The sequence below is a fragment of the Chondrus crispus genome, genomic scaffold (assembly GCF_000350225.1).
Source record: "Chondrus crispus Stackhouse genomic scaffold, scaffold_35, whole genome shotgun sequence".
In the NCBI taxonomy this organism is placed as follows: Eukaryota; Rhodophyta; class Florideophyceae; order Gigartinales; family Gigartinaceae; genus Chondrus; species Chondrus crispus.
In genome coordinates this window covers 357,497-378,334 of record NW_005179258.1, presented here as the reverse complement: position 1 = coordinate 378,334, position 20,838 = coordinate 357,497, and the positions used below count along the sequence as shown (strand labels likewise).

The 20,838-nt window shown below is 48.2% G+C and overlaps 1 protein-coding gene; it reads right to left on the bottom strand.

The window, feature by feature from the left end:
- Nucleotides 1-1,067: 1,067 nt before the first annotated feature.
- On the bottom strand, nucleotides 1,068-1,935 carry CHC_T00006101001 (hypothetical protein). XM_005718090.1 is given in 2 exon segments: nucleotides 1,068-1,338; nucleotides 1,339-1,935. 1 exon segment carries the CDS (start codon nucleotides 1,933-1,935, stop codon nucleotides 1,339-1,341), a length of 597 nt encoding a protein of 198 aa, XP_005718147.1. The 3' UTR covers nucleotides 1,068-1,338.
- Between the last annotated feature and the right edge of the window lie 18,903 nt (nucleotides 1,936-20,838).

Sequence of the window (20,838 nt, the reverse complement as noted above, 5' to 3'; positions counted from 1 at the left end):
TCGCATCCCCCCCCTCAGCTTTCAATTCCACCCTCCTCTCCGCCCCACCCCCTCCCCCCCGATCCACGTCTCCCCCTCCCCCTACTTCGCGCGATGCCATCCCCGCGGACGCGACCGTCCCCTGCCGACGACCCGCCGCCGGCGCCGACGCCCGCCGCCGCCGGCCCCGCCATCCTCGCTGGGGCGCCTGCTCGCCCTGGTCACGCTCTTCGGCGCCGCCCTGGTCCTGCTCATGCACAACGTTGACCAACCGGCGGCCAACCGCGTCAAAGCCGCCGTCACGTCCGCGCTGTCTGCCGCCGCCCCGCCCATGCCCTTCGCGGATTCCACGGCCAACCTCCCCGCGGGCCACCGCCTCGCCGTGTGCACCGCGGGCCACGTCGCCACCCTCAAGTCCGTGTACCGCCAGAACCTCGACGCCGTCCGCGCCCTGGGCCCGTACGCCGCCGTCTTCTACCACCTCGACCTCTACGGCGACTACTTCCGCGAGGGCACGGACCGCAACTACCGGAAGGAGCACGAGATCGGCGAGCTGCAACACGTCTTCGACGCCGCCCGCGCCGCCGCAGTCTCCACCTACTCCGCGGCCGACGTCCACCTCCCCGCGCAGTCTGCGTGCCACAGGAAGCCCAGCGCGACCCGTGCGCACTACTCGCATAAATTTATGCGGTTCTACGCCGCCGTAGGCTGCTACAGCATGATCAAGCGCGTAGAGGTCGACGCCGGCGAGCAGTTCAAGTGGATTCTGCACCTGCAGCCCAACCCCACCGTCACCTTGCACCGATCCATTTCACAGTGCATCTCCTCCATCGTCACCGCGCACCTCCCCCACGATCCACAGTTACGCACAAATGCTATCAACCCGCCGCGACCGCAATATCGCACACACCGCTGTTCAATCCTGAAACCCGCCCACGTTTGTAGATTGTTTTTCATATGCCGCACTTATCTCTCTCGTGGACCTGACTTCATGGTCATCACAGCAGGTTACCGTTCCTCGTACAGTATACGTGTATTGCAGGCCTCAAGGGCTAACGACCCAAGTGCAGTCCACGCGGCGCATCGACAACAATAGTAATCATGTGCCATCGGTGCTTTTATTACATTTGAAGGTTTGTGTGATAGAATGAAGCTCTCGGCAGACCTAAAATATCCTTCAATGCCGTTTATATTAGGAGAAAACTGGAAGGCCATGCTTCCTGTCCAGGTCTCCCGACTATGTAGATGCTCTCCGCGGTACATGTCGGCCCGCAGAAAGAATTCTTTGGCGTTTAGAAAGATTACTCCTTCGGTCTACGTCGCTAAAGCAGCGGGCCATCAAAAGAATTTTGAAAAGTCCTAGCATTTCAGTTCACATATACAACGGTAGTGATTGGGAGGACAAATAACACGAACGCATCTGCAAAAATCGAAAGGTTGTCTGCAGTCGGATGGCTTCTTGTGTACTATCCATTCGTCTAATACGAAATTTCTAGTCATACTTGATTGCGACCTGAATCGCATACTTCCAGGTGTAGCTCGATGTGCGATATCTTGAGAGCCCTTTTCAGCTGCAGTCGCTTCTCTGAACATACTGATGTGCTCTAAATCATCGAGCAAAAATACCTCCCTTTTATCAGAACATGACGTAAGTGCAGCCGCACCATCGTCCGTGCTTGCAGGAGGGTCGCCGGGCGCTGAGTCTACGGGTTCGGGTGTAGGTGCGCTTTCCCCTGTTCTTGTTCGAATGGGGATTGAACAGCCCGTGAAAACGACCCCACTTTCACTCTTCGTCAGATCTGAACTCTGCAATGACGATGCACATTGAAACACAAGTCGGTCCAGTGATCCATTGTGCCTTACCACGCCGTAGTTACTTTTCGTGCTTAGAGGAACACCAGAAACGAACGTGACAAGAAAAGCAAGGTACGAACTCAAAGCTAACCCAGCAAACATGGAGAAAAAATTGAGATGTTCTGCGGGGGCAAAGGCATACAGGCACCGTTTGGTTTCAATATGTAGACCTTTTTCGGTTCTGGTAGTGCAGAGGAAAATGAAAATTTTATGGCAGAGTCGTTTTCGCTTTATTCCGGACAAAGGTTATTATTTATGTAAAACAAATGCGTCCATAGAAGATCCACGTATGCTCAACAATGAAAGAATTTACACATCCAGAAGCTGTTCGAAGTGTGAAAAGAGAGGAGAAGAGAGGAGACCGGTCATCCACGTATTGACACAGAAAGCTACATACTCGTGCAATCGTATGTGAATTATTTTGCCTTGGTGCCAAAATTTGTGACGGTGCTTCACCGAAGCAGTACAAACAAAATACAGCACCAGATGGATAACTTGTCTATTCAATGACAATGTGACTACAGCGCGCATTTGTCATCCTCGCCCCTTCAACAGCACGCATATTTTGGAAGTCAAGTGCTGTTGCTGGCGTAATACATGTCTCGATGCTATGTCGCGAGTATAATGAGGAGGAGGCTTCACGGGCAAGCCCGTTGACAGTGGTGAGATGCTACCCGTATTGCGCGTTTAGATTTTAACTCGCACTGTGCGTTTTTGCGACAGATGAAGTCAGTTGGGATGCATCTCAACTAGACTGTAATTTCCAAAACTCGTATTGTGCATACTGTATGTCTTTCTTGTACACACCTTCTCTCAAAAAATAACCATATTCTCATAATGGTGTCTATCCGACCAGCGTCCTCATAAGATGTCTCTTTCAGCATGCATATTATTCAGATTCGCGCATTCTCGACACGAAGGAGAAAGATATCATCCCTACCGTAAATAGCTTTTGCGTTAAGAGAGCAAAGAGATTGGTGAGGACTACGGTACAGTTGTAAAAGGACTGTATCCGGTCATTGCTGGGGTGTCTACGTAACTAGACAGGGGATGGTATTTGACAGTGACCTACTCTACGAACACGGTAAAGAGCACAATGCTCAAGGACGGTTGCTTGTCCTTAGGTTGATTAATTCTCTTGCTGTCGCCTCCCCTATCTATCGCCTAGGAGTTCGTTCTATTAATACTAGTTTGCTATGCTCACGGTTGCATTTGCTATCGCTTATCTATGCCAACGCTGTTGGCATCCCGTGTGCATTCTTACTTGCATTCCCTCTTCTTATGCATCACATTTTGCATTCAGGTATTTGCCATCTGCACTAATGCATCGCATTCACTTATTGCATTTAGGATCTTGCTGCACTTGCGATGTCTGTCATCTTGCCATACTGCCTGGTTCGAGACCGTTGGTTCCACAACAGTACATTTTCTTCAGGTTTGTTTTCAGAAACGACTGGAAAAGAAGCCTTTTTAGCCCACATTGAAACACTGTATGTATCATAGCTTCGAAACGAAAACAAAGAATTAGAATAGGAATCGGGTATTTTACATGCAAAATAGTTTCAGTCTTTCAGTGCATTCGAAACAGCTATCCCAGTGTTCTGTATGATGTAATTGCAGAGGACAAGTACGCAAGAAAATGGGGCCCATAAACACTTTCAAAATACAGTAGTATGCATTTCAACGTATGTATTGTTTTTGCAACCAGGAACGTTCTCTCACAAAACCAACACTGTTCTCATGTTCGGACAGACCCCAGTGTCTAGTGTCTATCGGACCGTTAGTCCTCATATGAGGACAAAAGGTATTTTATTTTTCCTAGACAACCAACCTCACGATTCCACTTCTGTTTTTTGAAACTAGAAGGCCATTACTGTACCACTGGTAAAGTATTTCTTGTCGATTTTAATGAAACCAAGTCGTTGATGCATATAAACGTGTTCAAAAGAAAAGTCAGCTTACACAAAGCATTTTCTTAAAGCTAATTTTACATCAGTACCATAGAGACATTCCGTAAAGTGTTTTCTATTCGGTTTTACCTTCACAAATTTTTTAAAACGAGTGAACGTACCAAAGAAGAATTGAAACCGTGGCCATCAAAGTTGAAAAGAAATAAAATTCGCAGATTTAATGTTATGATAACGCATGATGATAATGATGACGTGGTCAGATAGACACTAGCTAGACGGCAAGGGACCTGAAAAAGTTGAAAAGTGGCCTCATGCATGCTGTATGAGCTCACTTTTCAACTTTTTCTGGACTTGCGCTTGCTCAACAAGAAGGAAAAGGATACTCTCGCCACCGAAGTTGACTTCTGGTTGCGGAAGGGTGGAGTTTGGTGAGATTTGCACGTCTTTTCCAGTTATTTTTAGAATACCGAAAGAGAATCCTTTTTGACCAACCTCAAAACGTTATGTGTTGATGTCTTCGAAAGCAAACTGTTTAAAATATCAACCGAAGATTGAAACTTCATTAGATTCTTAGTCTTTCTGTACATTCACAACTGTTATCCCAATTTTTCGCAGTATGTTATTGCCGAGGGCATGTATGTACGTGAAGTAAACCCGAGTTTGAAAAACCCACCACAAGTTTTGCGGACTGACCTCCAGCAAGGTTCCTGCCCGCTACAAACGCGAGTCTGCCACATCGTTGTGCCGCCCGACGGATCACGTGCACCTGTGCGAATACTCGCCGAAGCGAATATTGTAGCTCGCCAGAAAGATAGAATGGTTCTCAGTCGAAAGGGCGATGTGTTTCGTCTTCTTGACAGGCTGAGGGGGCCGTTTGGAGAGGACCGCTTTTTAGAAGCTTCTACTTGTCTATCTTTCGCGGTTGCTTCGGCAGCAACTGAGGCAGATCCTGTCGCGCTTTGATCCATTGATGAACTCTGCGCAGATGAAGCGATAGGGGTGTCCATGACGCATATCGATACGACCCGTGCAGTCTGAGACTCGTTTGTGCTGATGAAAAGAACGGAACACCCACTTCGTTTTCCCTCAAGACAGGTCGATCCGGCACTGCTGTGATCCGGCGGATGTGAAACTCGTGGAAAACTCACATGCCCCCAGTTTCCGGTATGCCGTCAGTTTTGCCAAACGCGTTGTTTGAAAATTTTTCGTTTAGAAAATCCGAGCAAACTCGCCGCCAAAACACGCGTTTTCGTGACTTTATGGACAACCTTTATAAATTTATAACTTATATATATAAGGACCTATGAAAGCCGCGCCCGCTCCCGCCCCCTCCCTATTCCCGTCCGACGCGGCGACAATGGTGCGAGCGACAAGGGGCGCGAGCGACAGGCCGCAGCGGCAGTGGCTGCGCATCCGGCTTGCATTGCTGGCCTGACGAGCGGCGGCCTCGTTGTGCGCGCGTGACACGTGCGCAAGGCGTGGCAGTGCGTGTACTGTAAATTAGGCCTGGCACCACCCTGATTGGTCGTTTCTCGCCAGCGTCTCGCCCGCCCGCACAAGAGACGCGCCAGGCACACGTCAGACGCGTTGCAAGCGGCGACCCGCTCCGAGCGGGAAGAGGGCCCGCGCTCTTCGTGCCGGCGTTGCTGCCGTGGGCTGTGCGGGCTGTGCGGCGCGCCGGCCGCGCCACGCGTCGAGAGAGACGGGCCGCGGCGAGTACCGCGGGGGTAATGTTACCGTTGGTACTCACGCCGATGCATGCCGCATGCGTACCGAATACTGTACGTGCCGTGGTAGACCGTACGGCCACGGTTGTACTTGGGAGAAGAGTTTTGGGGGAGTGGCAAGTTGAGGGCATCCTCGTGATCTTGCCAGCGTACCGTACTACCCTTGAAGGGTACTGTACACCGGGGACGGTATTTAGTGTCAGCGCTAAATTAGTGTCACCACGTAAATAGTGTCACTGACACTAATACATGTCAGAGCCCGGGACGACGACGGATCAATCCAGACATAGAACAATCCTTCCTTTGAGCCGGACCCATCTCACTGCCGGTCCGGAGGGATGATAGTGGTATGCGATTCGTTCGGTTCGTTTCGGGAGCACTAATTTGTGCGCGGGAGTGGAGATACGCAGGCATTCATTACTGAAAAGCGTTTTGTACCAAGAACAGGTCAACTGGTCGGTCTTTGGTCTGGTGTATAGGAAAAGGTTGGGCGATGCAGAGTTGTAACAAGGGGCATCTGCGATAAGGAAAGAGGAGGGGGGGCCAGCGTCAGGACTTGTGATTAGAGGCAGGCATGTGAGGTTTTGGTAGGACGAAAAGAAATGCTGTAGGCTCTAATGGGATCTAACTTACACTATTCATTGTTACGTTTGACAATATCAGTGACAGTAATACCGTTTTCACTGAAATAGTGTAAGTACGGAAATAGTATCACTGACATTAATATATGTTTAGGGGTCGATATTTCCATCACGGAAAAGGTATCAGTGACACTAAATACCGTCCCCGGGTGTACTTGTACAGTGCCTCCTACGATATAGGGCTATAGCGTGACAGACCTCTAGCTATGGCACTATTCGAGGGATGGCACTATATAAAGCAGGCTCACATACATATATTTGGGAACAACACACAATCCATCAACACTGCCCAACCGTAACACATTTACATCTTAAAGAAGTCCTCCCGACTATGTAGATGCTCTCCGCGGTACATGTCGGCCTGCAGAAAGAATTCTTTGGCGTTTAGAAAGTTACTCTTTCGGTCTACGTCGCTAAAGCAGCGACCACTGGAAAGAAATTTGAAAAGTCCTCGCAGTCCAGGTCACATACACAACGGTAGTGCGTAGAAGGACAAAAAACACGAACGCATCTGCAATAATCGTGATGTTCTGCATATCTGCAGTCGGATTGCTTGGTGTTTACTATCCATTTGCCAAAGACGAAATTTCGAGCCATACTTGATTGCGACCTGAATCGCATACTTCCAGGTGTAGCTCGATGTGCGATATCTTGAGAGCCCTTCTCAGCCGCATTCGCTTTTCTCGACATACCGATGTGCTCCAAATCATTGAGCAAAAATACCTCCCTTCTAACCGAACAAGGCTCAAGTGCAGCTGCACCTAATCCAGCATCTTCCGTGCTTGCAGGAGGGTCGCCGGGCACTGAGTCTACGGGTTCGGGTGTAGGTGCGCTTTCCCCTGTTCTTGTTGGAATGGGGTTTGAACAGCCCGTGAAAACGACCCCACTTTCACTCTTCGTCAGATCTGAACTCTGCAATGACGATGCACATTGAAACACAAGTCGGTCCAGTGATCCAGTGTGCCTTACCACGCCGTAGTTACTTTTCGTGCTTAGAGGAACACCAGAAACGAACGTGACAAGAAAAGTAAGGTACGAACTCAGAGCTAACCCAGCAAACATGGAGAAAAAATTGAGATGTTCTGCGGGGGCAAAGGCATACAGGCACCGTTTGGTTTCAATATGTAGGCCTTTTTCGGTTCTGGTAGTGCAGAGAGAAATGAAAATTTTATGCCAGAGTCGTTTTCGCTTTATTCCGGACAAAGGTTATTATTTATATAAAACAAATGCGTCCATAGAAGATCCACGTATGCTCAGCAATGAAAGAATTTACACATCCAGAAGCTGTTCGAAGTGTGAAAGAAGAGGAGACCGGTCATCCACGTATTGACACAGAAAGCTACATGCTCGTGCAATCTTATGTGAATTATTTTGCCTTGGTGCCAAAATTTGTGACGGTGCTTCACCGAAGCAGTACTGTACAAACAAAATACAGCACCAGATGGATAACTTGTCTATTCAATGACAATGACTACAGCGCGCATATGTCATCCTCGCCCCTTCAACAGCACGCATATTTTGGAAGTCCAGTGCTGTTGCTGGCGTTATACATGTCTCGATGCTATGTTGCGATTATAATGAGGAGGCTTTACGGGCAAGCCCGTTTACAGGTGTGAGATGATACCCGTATTGCGCATTTAGATTTTAACTCGCACGGTGCGTTTTTGCGACGGATGAAGTCAGTTGGGAATCCCAATTACAGTCTAGTTGAGATGCATCCCAAGTTGGGAATCTCCAAAACTCGTATTGTGCATACAGTGAATCCTCACTAACTGCATATGAAAAGTGGAGGGTTTTCGTACGCAGTTGGCGAACATATGCACTTGTCGAAGTGTCCAAACGCCTCATTTTTATTCAAAAAATCAGATATCCGGGTCCGATGGCGGTGATAAAGCACCGATGGCAGTGGCGAGGCACTGCATATCTGTTGTCATAAGTTTTTACCTGTTTCATAGTAAGCCTTTGTATGAGGATCACTTTCTTGATGCAGTTATGCGGTATGCAGTTCAATATCATATACAGGCTGGAATCGCTGCTCCGCCGCCGATAGCTGACGAACGCATGCAGTAATCGAGAATATGCAGAAACCGAGCGTGCAGTTAGCGAGGATCCGCTGTATATCTTTCTTGTACGCACACCTCCTCTCAAAAAATAGCCACATTCTCGGAATGGTGTCAATCCCTGTGCTCCATTTTTGTGACGGCTATTTTTTCCCCAGTCGGGTTATTTTCCTCCTGCTTCGGTCTTGTTGAGCGCTACGTCCCGAGAGTAGGTTCGTTGAACGCAGAATTGTGTTGTCGTTAAGAAGATATACGTTTTGTCTCCAGGAGACCCGTACTTTTCGAGTAGCGTCCTCCCGAAAAGTGTGGGGTGGTCCTATTTTGTGATCGGGGCATAAACTTCATAAAATGCACACAAACGTCTCAAAGTTCTCACAAGTTTTGTGAATCTCGCTTTGTTTTTGTGAATCTCACTTTATTTTTGTGACGTCAACATCTCGAAGTGCTCTTTGGTGACTGTTTTGTGATTCACACACAAATTGTTTTGTGACTCACACCATTGTCTCACAATCATCTCCAACATCAACAATCCATCACAAACCTATCTAAAATGCATAGCTGATAGCCTTGTTCTACAGACACTTTACGGCCTTCACTCTCGGGCTTGTGAAGCCTGCCTTATTCGTCGAGGAGTGCGTCGCTCAGAGTCGAACACCCTCTCATGGACAGAAGAGGGCCCATGTCGCTTCAGTGTAGAGCGAGAATGCCAGACCGTCCGGCAGCTGCAGCAGATAACTTGCCTACATGCAGAACACCACTGCACCTGACGCGAGCCCTTTCTAAGTGTCTTGAGTCGCCCGTCTTTTGTCCCTCTTTTGACCCAACTACATAATACGCAGTAGGTTTGGGTCCCACTGACCTACTCGTGCAGTAAATTCCAGTTCCACCTACGCAGTTGCGAACATGAAGGGAAGGGGAAGTGTCTCTGGAAACTAGCCATACAGGGCTGGAAAGGGAGTTTTTTTGTGTGACGTTGTTCAGTTTGTTCGCCTTTTGAGATGAAGAGCCTTTTATATGTGATCTTTGTGATGCTCTCACAAAACTCACACAACTCACACAAAGCCATCACAAAATGCACACTCCCATCACAAAATGCACACTGTCAGTGTGAGAGTTTTGATTTGAGAGATTTGAGATGCGTCTCACAAAACCATCACAAAAGATTCACGAAAATGTGTGATGTTTGAGAAGATTTTTATGATCATCACAAAACGTTCTCAAAAAGTGCTACAATTCAACAAATATTCACAAATCATGTGTGACGAATGAGAAGATGGAGTGAGACGAATGAGATGACGGCGGCGAAAAGAGCAAAACTCTCACAAATCGTCACACACTTCGTCTCACTTTTTGTGACGCCCTAAATCGTCACAAACCGGAGCACAGGGCTATCCGACCAACGTCCTCATCAGATGTCTCTTTTTAGCATATATATTTTCCAGAGTTGCGCATTCCCGACACGAAGGAGAAGGATATCATTGCTACCGTAAATAGCTTTTGCGTTAGAAACGCAAGAGATTGGTGAGGACTACGGTACAGGTTTTTCAGGTTCGTTTTTAGAAACGACTGGAAAAGAAGCCTTTTTTGCTCACTTTGAAACGCTGTATGTACCATAGCTTCGAAACAAAAACAAAGAATCAGAATAAGAATAAGAATCGGGTATTTTACATGCCAAATAGTTCCAGTCTTCCAATGAATTCGAAACAGCTACCTCAGTTTTCTATATGATATAATTGCCGAGGACAAGTACGCAAGAAAACAGGGCCCATAAACACTTTCCAAATATGCATTTCAATAAGGTTGTCCGTAAAATCACGAAAACGCGTGTTTTGGCGGCGTGTTTGCTCGGATTTTCTAAACGCAAAATTTTCAGACAACGCGTTGCCATAACCCTGTGCTCCGGTTTGTGACGATTTAGGGCGTCACAAAAAGTGAGACGATTTGTGTGACGATTTGTGAGAGTTTTGCTCTTTTCGACGCCGTCGTCTCATTCGTCTCACTCCATCGTCTCAATCGTCACACATGGTTTGTGAATATTTGTTGAGTTGTAGCACTTTTTGTGAACGTTTTGTGATCATCACAAAAATCGTCTCAAACATCACACATTTTTTGTGAATCTTTTGTGATGATTTTGTGAGACGCATCTCAAAACTCTCAAACGTCAACCTTAAAATCAAAACTCTCACACTGACAGTGTGAATTTTGTGATGGTTTTGTGTGAGTTGTGTGAGGGCATCACAAAGATCACATATAAAATGCTCTCCATCTCAAACGGCAAACAAACTGAACAACGTCACACAAAAAATCTCCCTTTCCAGCCATCTACGGCTAGTTTCCAGAGACACTTCCCCTTCCCTTCGTGTTCGCAACTGCCACACTAAGCACCATATTTCAGAGGACATTGCGGGTAAGCTGATGGCTGAAAGGTTCCAACCCCCCGGAGATAACGCCTCCAATCAGCTGGTATCCGCTGATGACAGCTACAATGCTTCCCCTCTTGCTGAACCCCCAAAAAGTGGCAAATTTAATAGTACGCCTCTGAGAGAGGGGTTGGGATCTAGAGCTGAGTATGCCGAACGTCAGCCTATATCAGAGCAAGATTATGATCCCACGCTTCCGTTGACACAGACTGAGCTCCGCAACAACCCACCACCAGCTACCCTTTCTTCCCTTCAGACGTCCCCAGACTTCTTTTACGAAGAAGAATTCTCCCCACCCCCTGTCAGAAATACAGCTCCATCGAACCAGCTCAACAGCGGTGTTGCTATTCATTCCTCGTCTTTCGGCTTACAGACGAACAGCCCTTTGAACGCTGAAGTTGAACAGTTGTTGGAGGAGGCAGACTCTCTGGACGACAGTGACGAACCCTTTTCACAGGAGTTGCAATTGTCATATTCATCTACTTCGTCTTGCGAGGTTCAAGCTGTAGGAGAAGTTGACACTGAAGTCACAGAGACCGAGGTGCGATCTTTGCACCCTGGTTCATACCTGACGTCCCAGATGCAGCAGACGGACACAGGTGCTGCCCTTAGCGAAGACCTCTATAGCAGGCTTTACTATGACCTTGACGACGAAAGATATTTCAGGGAGCACTGGGAGGACATCGAAACGACACAGGCAAGAGATTTGTTTACACCCTTCTCTGCTGAAGAGTTGGAGGAGCGCGCACGTGCGCAGAGAAGTGGTTGCCTAGAAGGATGGAACTATGACAGTCCTTTCGCTGATGTTTCTGTCCAGATAGATAACGTGAATAACAGTCTGGAGCGTCGTTTCCTCGAAGAGGCCAATACTGCACTGGAACGAGTTATTAGCGATATAACAAGTAGAGTCGGTACGACTGAGGACGAATGTGATGCCAGGCAGTTACTTACTCCTCTAGCCTGCTTACGCACGTTTGTTACGGAGTGTTTGCTAGAGAAGCTACGATACGTAGCGAACCGTGTGTTGCACCAGAGAAGAAAAGCAGGGACCACGAAGAAGGAGATACTGGGTATGCTTATTCTGCACATCCTCTGTGCTTCATATAATGAGTCCCCTCGAACTGTGTGCGACCCTTTGGAAAGTGGCCACTTCTTTCAAATGGGATTGTCGGCTGACAGATATCATGACCTCTGGAGTGCTCTTGGGGGTTGTAAAGACCCCCGCGCAGCGCATGACTACTCGAGCACGGGCTGGTCCCGCTCAGCTAATAGAGCAACTACTCTAATTACAGAGCTTGAAGCTGAAACTGCGGCCATAAATCGGGACCTGCTTTATGTTCCAAAGGCAACTGTCTTCTCTTTAGATGATGACCACTTGCGTATGGCATCTCGTTCAGTTGTTGAACTGACCTATTTACAACAACACAATAATCCTAAGAAGGGTCTAGGGCCGGTGGGGAACGCACTTTGTTCAGCACTTAACCCTTTTTTGTCGCATGTCATTTCACACGCACGGGCGAAAAGCTCCTTCACACATGGGAGAGGTTGGTGCAAATGGTGCAAGGGGCGTCCACAACCGGTGCCCTGCGTCCTATGCCACATGCCATTTTTGCTGCCGACCGCGGCTATAATTCTAAGGAAACTATCGCATTCCTGTCGGACAAACTGGGGGCGAGCCTCCTCGGTACGCACAAACGTGATTTGTGGTACCCGTTTGTGTTCGGAGATGGCCCTATATCAGTCCGACACCGTGGGATGGACGTGTCTGAAAGAGGGTGCCGTGCCGTGTACACGGCTAAGCTGAAGGTCCGCGGGGGTTGCGCTTCTCACGTTCGACAGGCGGAGGCCTTTGTCTACCGAGAGAGTTGCTCCGGTAGAATTGCGGCTCTTGTCCACAACAACGCCTCTCTCTTCCCCTCGAGGTCTTTCACAGTGGTCCTACGTGACGCCTTTCGCACGGAGGGTGCGTTAAAGAAGCTTGAGGAGTCCTTAATAACCTTTGACAACGGGCGCATCTGCGCTGCCCGGAGTACAAGGGCCACCGCAGCCCAATCGGACCGAGTCAATAACGGCAGAAGTAAGGTTGAACACCTGCTGAATAGAGTTCTCATGCTCACATATTACCAATCAGAGGACCCTATCTGGTTCCTCCTTCGCGCTTTTCGATTCACATCTCGCACTGCGCATGGGTTTAAAGCTGCGGTAGCCAGAGACTACGAGGCATTACTAGGGGGCCTGTCATGGAAGCTTAGGGGAAGAGTGCTTAGTCACGGAGCTCAGCCACTGTCTCAAGACCATATTGTGATCCGTGAGCATCTCCGGTCTAAGTGGGACCAAGTCATAATGACCCTTGGCATGACGATGGCACGTCAGCCTCGCCCATCTTCACGGACGACAGTTGCTGAGCGGCTGGTAAACAGCTCCGCAAGCAGAATCTCAGCTACGACAAAGGCTGAGCTGCTGAACTGTCTGTCCGTATTCGGCCGAGCAATAGACACCCGGGTGAACAAGCCCGAAGTTGTCGCAGCTGTAATGCAGCTGAGGGCCGACATCAGCAATGGGGCCGTTTCAACAGAAGGGGGCACGGATCCAGATATATATAGTGCCGAGGAACTGGCGGAACAGGCAGCCAGCAGAGTCTGTGATGCATTTAGGGAAGCCTCACTAACCGCATGGGTCATGAAACCCCTCGTTCCAAGCTCAGGGATGAAGGAGGGGTCTCGCAACGAGGTGGAGATTATTCGGGCTCTACCAAAGTTCTTTTCAGAACAGAAAGGTGCCTATAGGAGGGGTCTGTGCTCTTCTACGTATAACTGGGACGAACAGTACCAATTCAACGTGACGCACATTAGAACCGCTGGTCTCATTGAGAGCACAAGCTGTGCCATGCTCGCTGATAGCCCCGATGCTCTTCTTTCAGCTAAGGATGGAGAGCAGCTGGATACTGCGTACGCGGTCGAAATTAAGACCATAACTGCAGTAAGAACCATAGAAACAGCATCCCTCCTCCGTAGTAAATACGGAGCTGTTGTGGTCCTGGAGAACGTGGGAACTGACGAAAGGAGCTCTGAGTTGTTCCGGGAGCTCGTACCATCGACACAGTACAGATCCCAGGTCCTCCATCACTGTGCAACACTGGGCATTAATAATGTCATCTTTGTCATTGGCACAGGGGGTTCTATTGTGGAAGGTAGCATACTATATGCTTGTGTCATCGAATTCTCGGAGTCTTTACGCCACAGCTACACCTATTATCTGGACTGCGTCCGAATCTCAACTTTTGAGTGGATTGGAATGGATGGAACAAATGTTCCTAAAGAATACGACACAATGTTGAAGAGCAGTCATGCCTCTGACATTTACAGTTTTGTATCCTACTACAACCTGAGCAAGGCCATTAGAAGAGAGGTTATTCAAAGGGGCTCCCCGATACCACCCTGTAGGATGATTCGTCTTACTGCGGCTGTTTTTTGGAACACTTTAAAGGGCGGAGTTGATGTCATCTCCAGATACCTTAAAACTCTAGCACGTACAAACATTAGCGAGAACCCTGTGACGTCAATTATAGCTAGATTGCTAAGCATGCAAGTATGCAATGCTGCTGTGGTGTACAGGCTTTCAATTGCGAGGGAACGGAACTTTCTACCAGGACCTAATGAATTGGGGGCTAATTCAAATATCGGGTACGCCTCCCTGAGACACAAGGTCTCGAGCTGTGACACGTTTGGGTCGTTTGCTAGACGGTTAGCACAAGAATGGACAGAAGAAATGGGAGCGGAGGCTTTGGAGGAACGAAATGATTCTGTGGCACAAACGTCAGTGAAGCTCATGCCATACTTTAAACGGAAGGCCTCTGAGCAATATAACTTTGGTACGCACAAGGCTCGTAGGTTGAACCGGAATTTATTGCACGAGAAGGTCAGTGGGACCCCAACCTACTGCGTACTATGTAGTTGGGTCAAAAGAGGGACAAAAGACGGGCGACCCAAGACACTTAGAAAGGGCTCACGCCAGGTGCAGTGGTGTTCTACATGTAGGCATGCTATCTGCTGCAGCTGCTGGACGGTCTGGCATTCTCGCCCTACACTGAAGCGACATGGGCCCTCTCCTGTCCATGAGAGGGAGTTTGACTCTGAGCGACGCACTTCTCGACGAACAAGGCAGGCCTCACAAGCCCCAGAGTGAAGGTCGTAAAATGTCTGTAGAACAAGGCCATCAGCTATGATTTTTAGATAGGTTTGTGATGGTTTGTTGATGTTGGAGATGATTGTGAGACGTTTCCCTCAGAACGGTGTGAGAGTCACAAAAAAATTGTGTGTGAATCACAAAACAGTCAACAAAAGAGCACTTCGAGATGTTGACGTCACAAAAATAAAGTGAGATTCACAAAAACAAAGTGAGATTCACAAAACTCGTGAGAACTTTGAGACGTTTGTGTGCATTTTGTGAAGTTTATGCCCCGATCACAAAATAGGACCACCCCACACTTTTCGGGAGGACGCTACTCGAAAAGTACGGGTCTCCTGGAGACAAAACGTATATCTTCTTAACGACAACACAATTCTGCGTTCAACGAACCTACTCTCGAGACGTAGCGCTGAACAAGACCGAAGCAGGGGGAAAATAACCCGACTGGGGCAAAAAATAGCCGTCACAAAAAACGAGCACAGGGATAACTCACAGCATACCGAAAACTGGGGGCATGTGAGTTTTGCACGAGTTTCACATCCGACTGATCACAGCAGTGCCGGATCGACCCGTCCTGAAGGAAAACGAAGTGGGGTTTCCGCTTTTTCATCAGCACAAACGAGTCTCAGATTGCACGGGTCGTACCGGTTTGCGTCTTGGACGCCCCGCCCCTTAAATTCATCTGCCCAGAGTCCATCGACGGATCAAAGTACCGCAAGATCTGCCACATATGATGCTGAAACAACCGCGAAAGATAGACAAGTAGAAGCTTCTAAAAAGCGGTCCTCTCCAAACGGCCCCGTCAGCCTGTCAAGAAGACGAAACACATCGCCCTTTCGACTGAGAACCATTATATCCTTCTGGCGAGCTACAATATTCGCTTCAGCGAGTATTTGCGCAGCTGCACATGATCCGTCGGGCGGCACAACGTTGTACCAGACTTGCGTTTGTTGCGGGCAGGTACTTGCGAGAGGTCAGTTTGCAAAACTCGTGGTGGACTTCTTCAATCTCGGGTTTACTTAACGTCCAGTGACTTTGTGGGTAAATGGAAAAAACAACGCATTATTTTACGGACAATATTAATGTATCTCTTTTTGCAACCAGGAACGTTCTCTCGCAAAACCAACACTGTTCTTATGTTAGGACAGACCCCAGTGTCTAGTGTCTATCGGACCGTTAGTCCTCATATGAAGACAGAAGGTATTTTATTTTTTCTGGACAACCAACCTCACGATTCTACTTTTGTTTCTTGAAACTAGAAGGCCATTACCACTGGTAAAGCATTTATCTTGTCGATTCTAGTGAAAACCAACTCGTTGATGCAAATAAACGTGAATCAAAGAAAACGTCATAATACAATAAGCATTTCCTATGGCTAATTTTACAATAGTACTATAGCGGCATTCCGTAAAGTGTTTTCTATTCGGTTTTATCTTAACATAAATTTTAAAACGAGTCAACCTACCAAAGAATTGAAACCGTGGCCATTAAAGTTAAAAACAAAAAAAATTCGCAATTATGTTTGTTTTGATAACGCATGGTCGGATAGACAATAGACGACAAGTGACCTCATACTGTATGAGGTCACTTTTCAACTTTTTTTCTCGACTTGTGCTTGCTCAACAAAAAGATACTTTCGCCACCGAAGTTGGCTTTTGCGTGCCGGAAGAGTGGAGTTTAGTGAGATCTACACGCCTTTTCCAGCCATTTTTAGAATGCCTAAAAGAATCCTTTTTGACCAGCCGCAAAACGTTATGTGTTAATAGCTTCGAAAGCCAAAGGCCGGGAGCGGGAACTGGTCGGACGGAACTGAACTTCGAGTTGATGGAACTGATGTCCTTTTTTCTTTCTGCTAACATTATACTACTCCTCTACTTATACTTTTGTTGCCGCGTAAAGCTCTCCAATAATTTTATGATAACTCTCCTGGCGTTTGACATGAATTAATATTTCTTGCCTCTCCCTGAATTATTTGGTATACGAATGTGAGAGTGACATAAGACACGTTGCAAGGCCTGTTTAAATATCAGCCGAAGATTGAAACTTTATTAGATTTTTAGTCTGTCTGTGCATTCACAACTGTTATCCCAATTCTTTGCAAAATGTTATTGCCGAGAGCATGAACGTTACAGAAATGGCTTCCCAACTGACTTCATAAAGTCCCAATTTTTTTTGCAAAAAGAATAGCCTCATTTGAGGACACGCGATTCACTGCAGTAGGTCCAAATGGAAAGACATCTGCACTCTTTCTCTTTATGGCAGGATATGGTGGGGGCATACACTAACTCACTAACTCATCCTGCAGATTTTAAGCTTACAACTGGAAGGGAGATGCGGGAAATAGGGTGTTCGGTGCACAGGAAGCAGTGCTATACAGTACCCTTCTCAATAGGTCTTGACAGCAGTTACTAAGCATCTCCGTAATACGGGAAAATGCCGTTTTCTGAGTTGTCAATGCGTAACCACACAGTCCGCTTGATTGTTTACTGATAGTTGCGCAATACCTCTGTAACTGCGCAGCAACCCCCCTACAGTATTGGCATGTTGCGCCATATCTACGTCTATCTGCAGACTTCTACAAATATTGCGCAATTGCACACTATCTAATCGTCAAAACATGAAGCCTCCACTACCCCTGCCCCTAGCTCTCTCCCAATTATGGATCTTGTGGCCAGTTGTTGAGTTAGGCGCGCTCTGCGACGGGCCCTATAGCGCTCCTTCGTACGCTTTCTCTTCTCTACAGTAGTTTCAACAATCTCAGCTCTTCGGTTCAAAAACTGGCGATAAAGATCGCCGTCATCCGCACATAAAGGGTGTTTCAGAATGTGCCCATTCGTCATGGCCAACGTAAACAGAAAAATAGGATCATAATTTCCTTCAGACCAACGAAACTTATTAGAAACAACCATCCAAAGCGTGGCCTGTCTGCCGAAATAATTTTCCGCAATAATTCTGTCTCTTGCAATTTTTCTGTTTGTATCCTCGTCGTGTCGACTCAACTCGCTCCCTCGAGACTTTTTGACAGGTGTAATGGCTCTCATTCTCTCTGCGGCCCCTTGGTAACCTTTTTCCATCAAAACCGCCCAGTACCGAGGGTACTTGTCCGCCGCAGAGCCCACATCAGGAATACTACGTTCATCAACTGATTTGCGCGATTGAGTCTTGTGCCACGCCAAATTCGGATAGAAAATATCTATGTCTGCGGTCAAACCCGTGTAGTGCCTTGAGCAACCCACTGCCAATCTATTAGCCAGGACAGAAACCTCCGTTTTGAAACCACACAACTTACGTTTTCCACTAAAATAGGCTTTACTTTCCTGAATGTTACCGCGACGACGGTTGGTTTGTTGAAAAGTTACGTCAGTAGCGCAACCGGCCATGCTGTATGTTTTCAAAGTGGCCTTTTCACGAAAGCTTCTGTCATCGTGAATTGTTCTGCAGCCCTGTCAACGTAGACATCGTATGCGTAGCCGGCCAGCATCTCCAGAAAACTAGTAACAAGACGCTCAAACGTAGGGCCCTTTATGTTAAACAGCTTTCCCCAAAAATCCCATTGTCCAGAGTGCTTGCACACGGAAAGCGACATGAAAATACATCCTTAGCAGCATACTTGGATCGCTTTCCTCGGCCACAGTTGTAGTTTTTTATATTTGATCTTGTAAGCGGTCATAAATGTCGTAAAACTCGACTAAACTGAAGTTTGTCACGGCATGCACTGACTGGAGGCCACCACTGTTGACAAAGGAGTCCATTATTGGGCTTTCTGACCCCATTTCATCCTCATCAAAAGCCAAAGGCTCGACATGCTTTGCTGTAAATCTTGCTCTCGCTCTGCGGCGACTTCGGCCAAAAGGCGCAAAGTCTCGGACGGATTGGTGACGCTGACAGTCGGGCGCCGAGGAGTCGCTGCAGTGTAATGCGCCTGTCAGGCAGAGACCAAGGTCCGACGGTCCAACACAAACAACAACTGCCAACGGCACAGCGCTACGGAGTGTTGGAAGCTCCCTGTCCTCTTTAAGCGGGTTTGCGGCCCGCAGTTGCTCGGATCCCTGATAGGGGGGCAAAGAGAAGGGCCCAGCCCGGGATCGGTAAATGGTGGTAGAGACTTGTAAAAGCAACCGCTCGACGAGTTCGGAGGGGTGTTTAGGTAAACCTGGTCCGATGGGTCGTAAATCCAATGCTCGAAGAGCGCCTTGTACACCTTATACCCTTGATAAGGTCTTCGACGGGGACGTCGCAACGTAGCCCGTCGAGAAAGAAGAAAACGTAGCAGCGCTACACCGTCGTACTGCCCGATGGCAAAGTACCAACACCGGATCGGTCACAACCAGATTCCGATGGAACCAACGCTGAGAAAAGCACCACTGGTGCACTAACACAGAACCCCGATGGCTAATGACGTCACGTTGCGGATCGCAATCCTACAAGGTGGGACCAACTCAAGATTAAGGGAAATTAGGATAGGGAAGTAAAGGAAAATTGATAAGGAAAAAGGGGACCCCCGAGCGCAAAGGATACCGTAGGCTAGAGTAGAAGGGAGTGTCTTGTAAAAGAGGGACTTCGACAAAGGCCATATCAAACTCTGGCAACTCGGGTTGTCTTTATTGACTTGGTCTGTCAAAGGGCTAAGTTATATAGAGCCCCGCCGGGGCGAGTACAGTAGCTCCCGGCTCTAGATTCTAGATCTAATTAGTAAAGAAATTAAATAATTAAAATAATCGTGCGCTTCGTCGCACACGTGTGTCCCCCAAACCCGGACTACAATATCCAATTTTTTCCTTTTTCACTTCTTTTCACCTCCCTTTTCAGGTGCGTATTGCACTACATATCCCCCTTCTGAGCGTCCTTGCACATGGGCTACACTCCTTGATCTCCAACTCCTTTTTCTCTTCTCGGCCCCTTTCATCTCCATTCCTGACCGACGGTCTCCGCATGAGCAAGGACAAGACGAATCTCACGTGTCCTCCACCTCTTGAGCTCGCGGCCGAAAATACTGCCCGTCGACGCACCGGTGTCGGCTTCGCGAAAAAGTCTCGCGCTTCCGTTGACCTCCCTCCTATACCCCGACGTCCCCCTGATTCGGACGTCTCCGACCAGGCCTTTCATCCAGGTTATCATCCCTCTTGGGTAGCCCGCCACTACCCCTCGCTCGAAGAGCTACAGGACAAAATCATGCACGAACATCCTTCATTATTTGCCTCTGCCCAGTGGTTCTCCTCCGTGGGTATTCGCAACGTTTCCAAAATTGAACACCAATTCGCCGACGACGCGGGCATGCTTCCCGGTAATCTCCCCGTGCTTGCTATCCGCTCCTTTGACTGGCGGACCCGTATAGCAATTCCGACTTCCATCCTACGTCATCCTCCCCCACGGGGCCGTCCCACTCTCTCTCTGCGATTTATGGAGGCCGTATTCGCTTGGCTTGCCATCCCCATTTCCGACACCCTCACACCCTCGTCATACGGTTGCGACACTTGGCGTTGTCGTACAAAGGGCGAACGCCTCTACTTGGACAATCTCATTGAGGTCACCTTTGGTGACCCTGCCGCCGAGGCGGATCGCCTGTGGCGAAACCGACATACTGTCACATCTGACGCCATCGTCTGTACCGAACCCATTATCCCTTCGAATTTCCGTCATTTAAAACGCGGGAGTATTTTCTTCTTTCAGAACACAGTGCACTTCGAACGGCTTATTCGGTCTGATACGGGGTACTTCATCGGCTACCAAATGGTAGAGGCGCGCGAGATTTCCCGTCAGCATTATGCAAGTCGTTACCAGCGCATCCCCTCATGGTGGAGCCAGTACGAGGTGAGTCAAGGCTTTTGGGCTGAAATAGGACCCATACTCACGTACTATGGCAGCTACCTGCGGGATCTGCAACTCTGGTTATGGGTGGTCTTCCTCACAGAGTGGTGCATCAAAGTAGCTGCGACCCTCTTGTGGGAGACCTACGATTGCTGGCGCCTGTGGCACCTCCCCGCGAAGCTGTTAGCACAAATGCGCCTATTGGACTTCTCTGTCCCTCTGGGTGGCTCTGATTTCAATCACGAAATACG

Coding starts and splice junctions, on each gene's coding strand:
- CHC_T00006101001 (XM_005718090.1), bottom strand. CDS start 1,935: ATGTTTGCTGGGTTAGCTTTGAGTTCGTACCTTGCTTTTCTTGTCACG.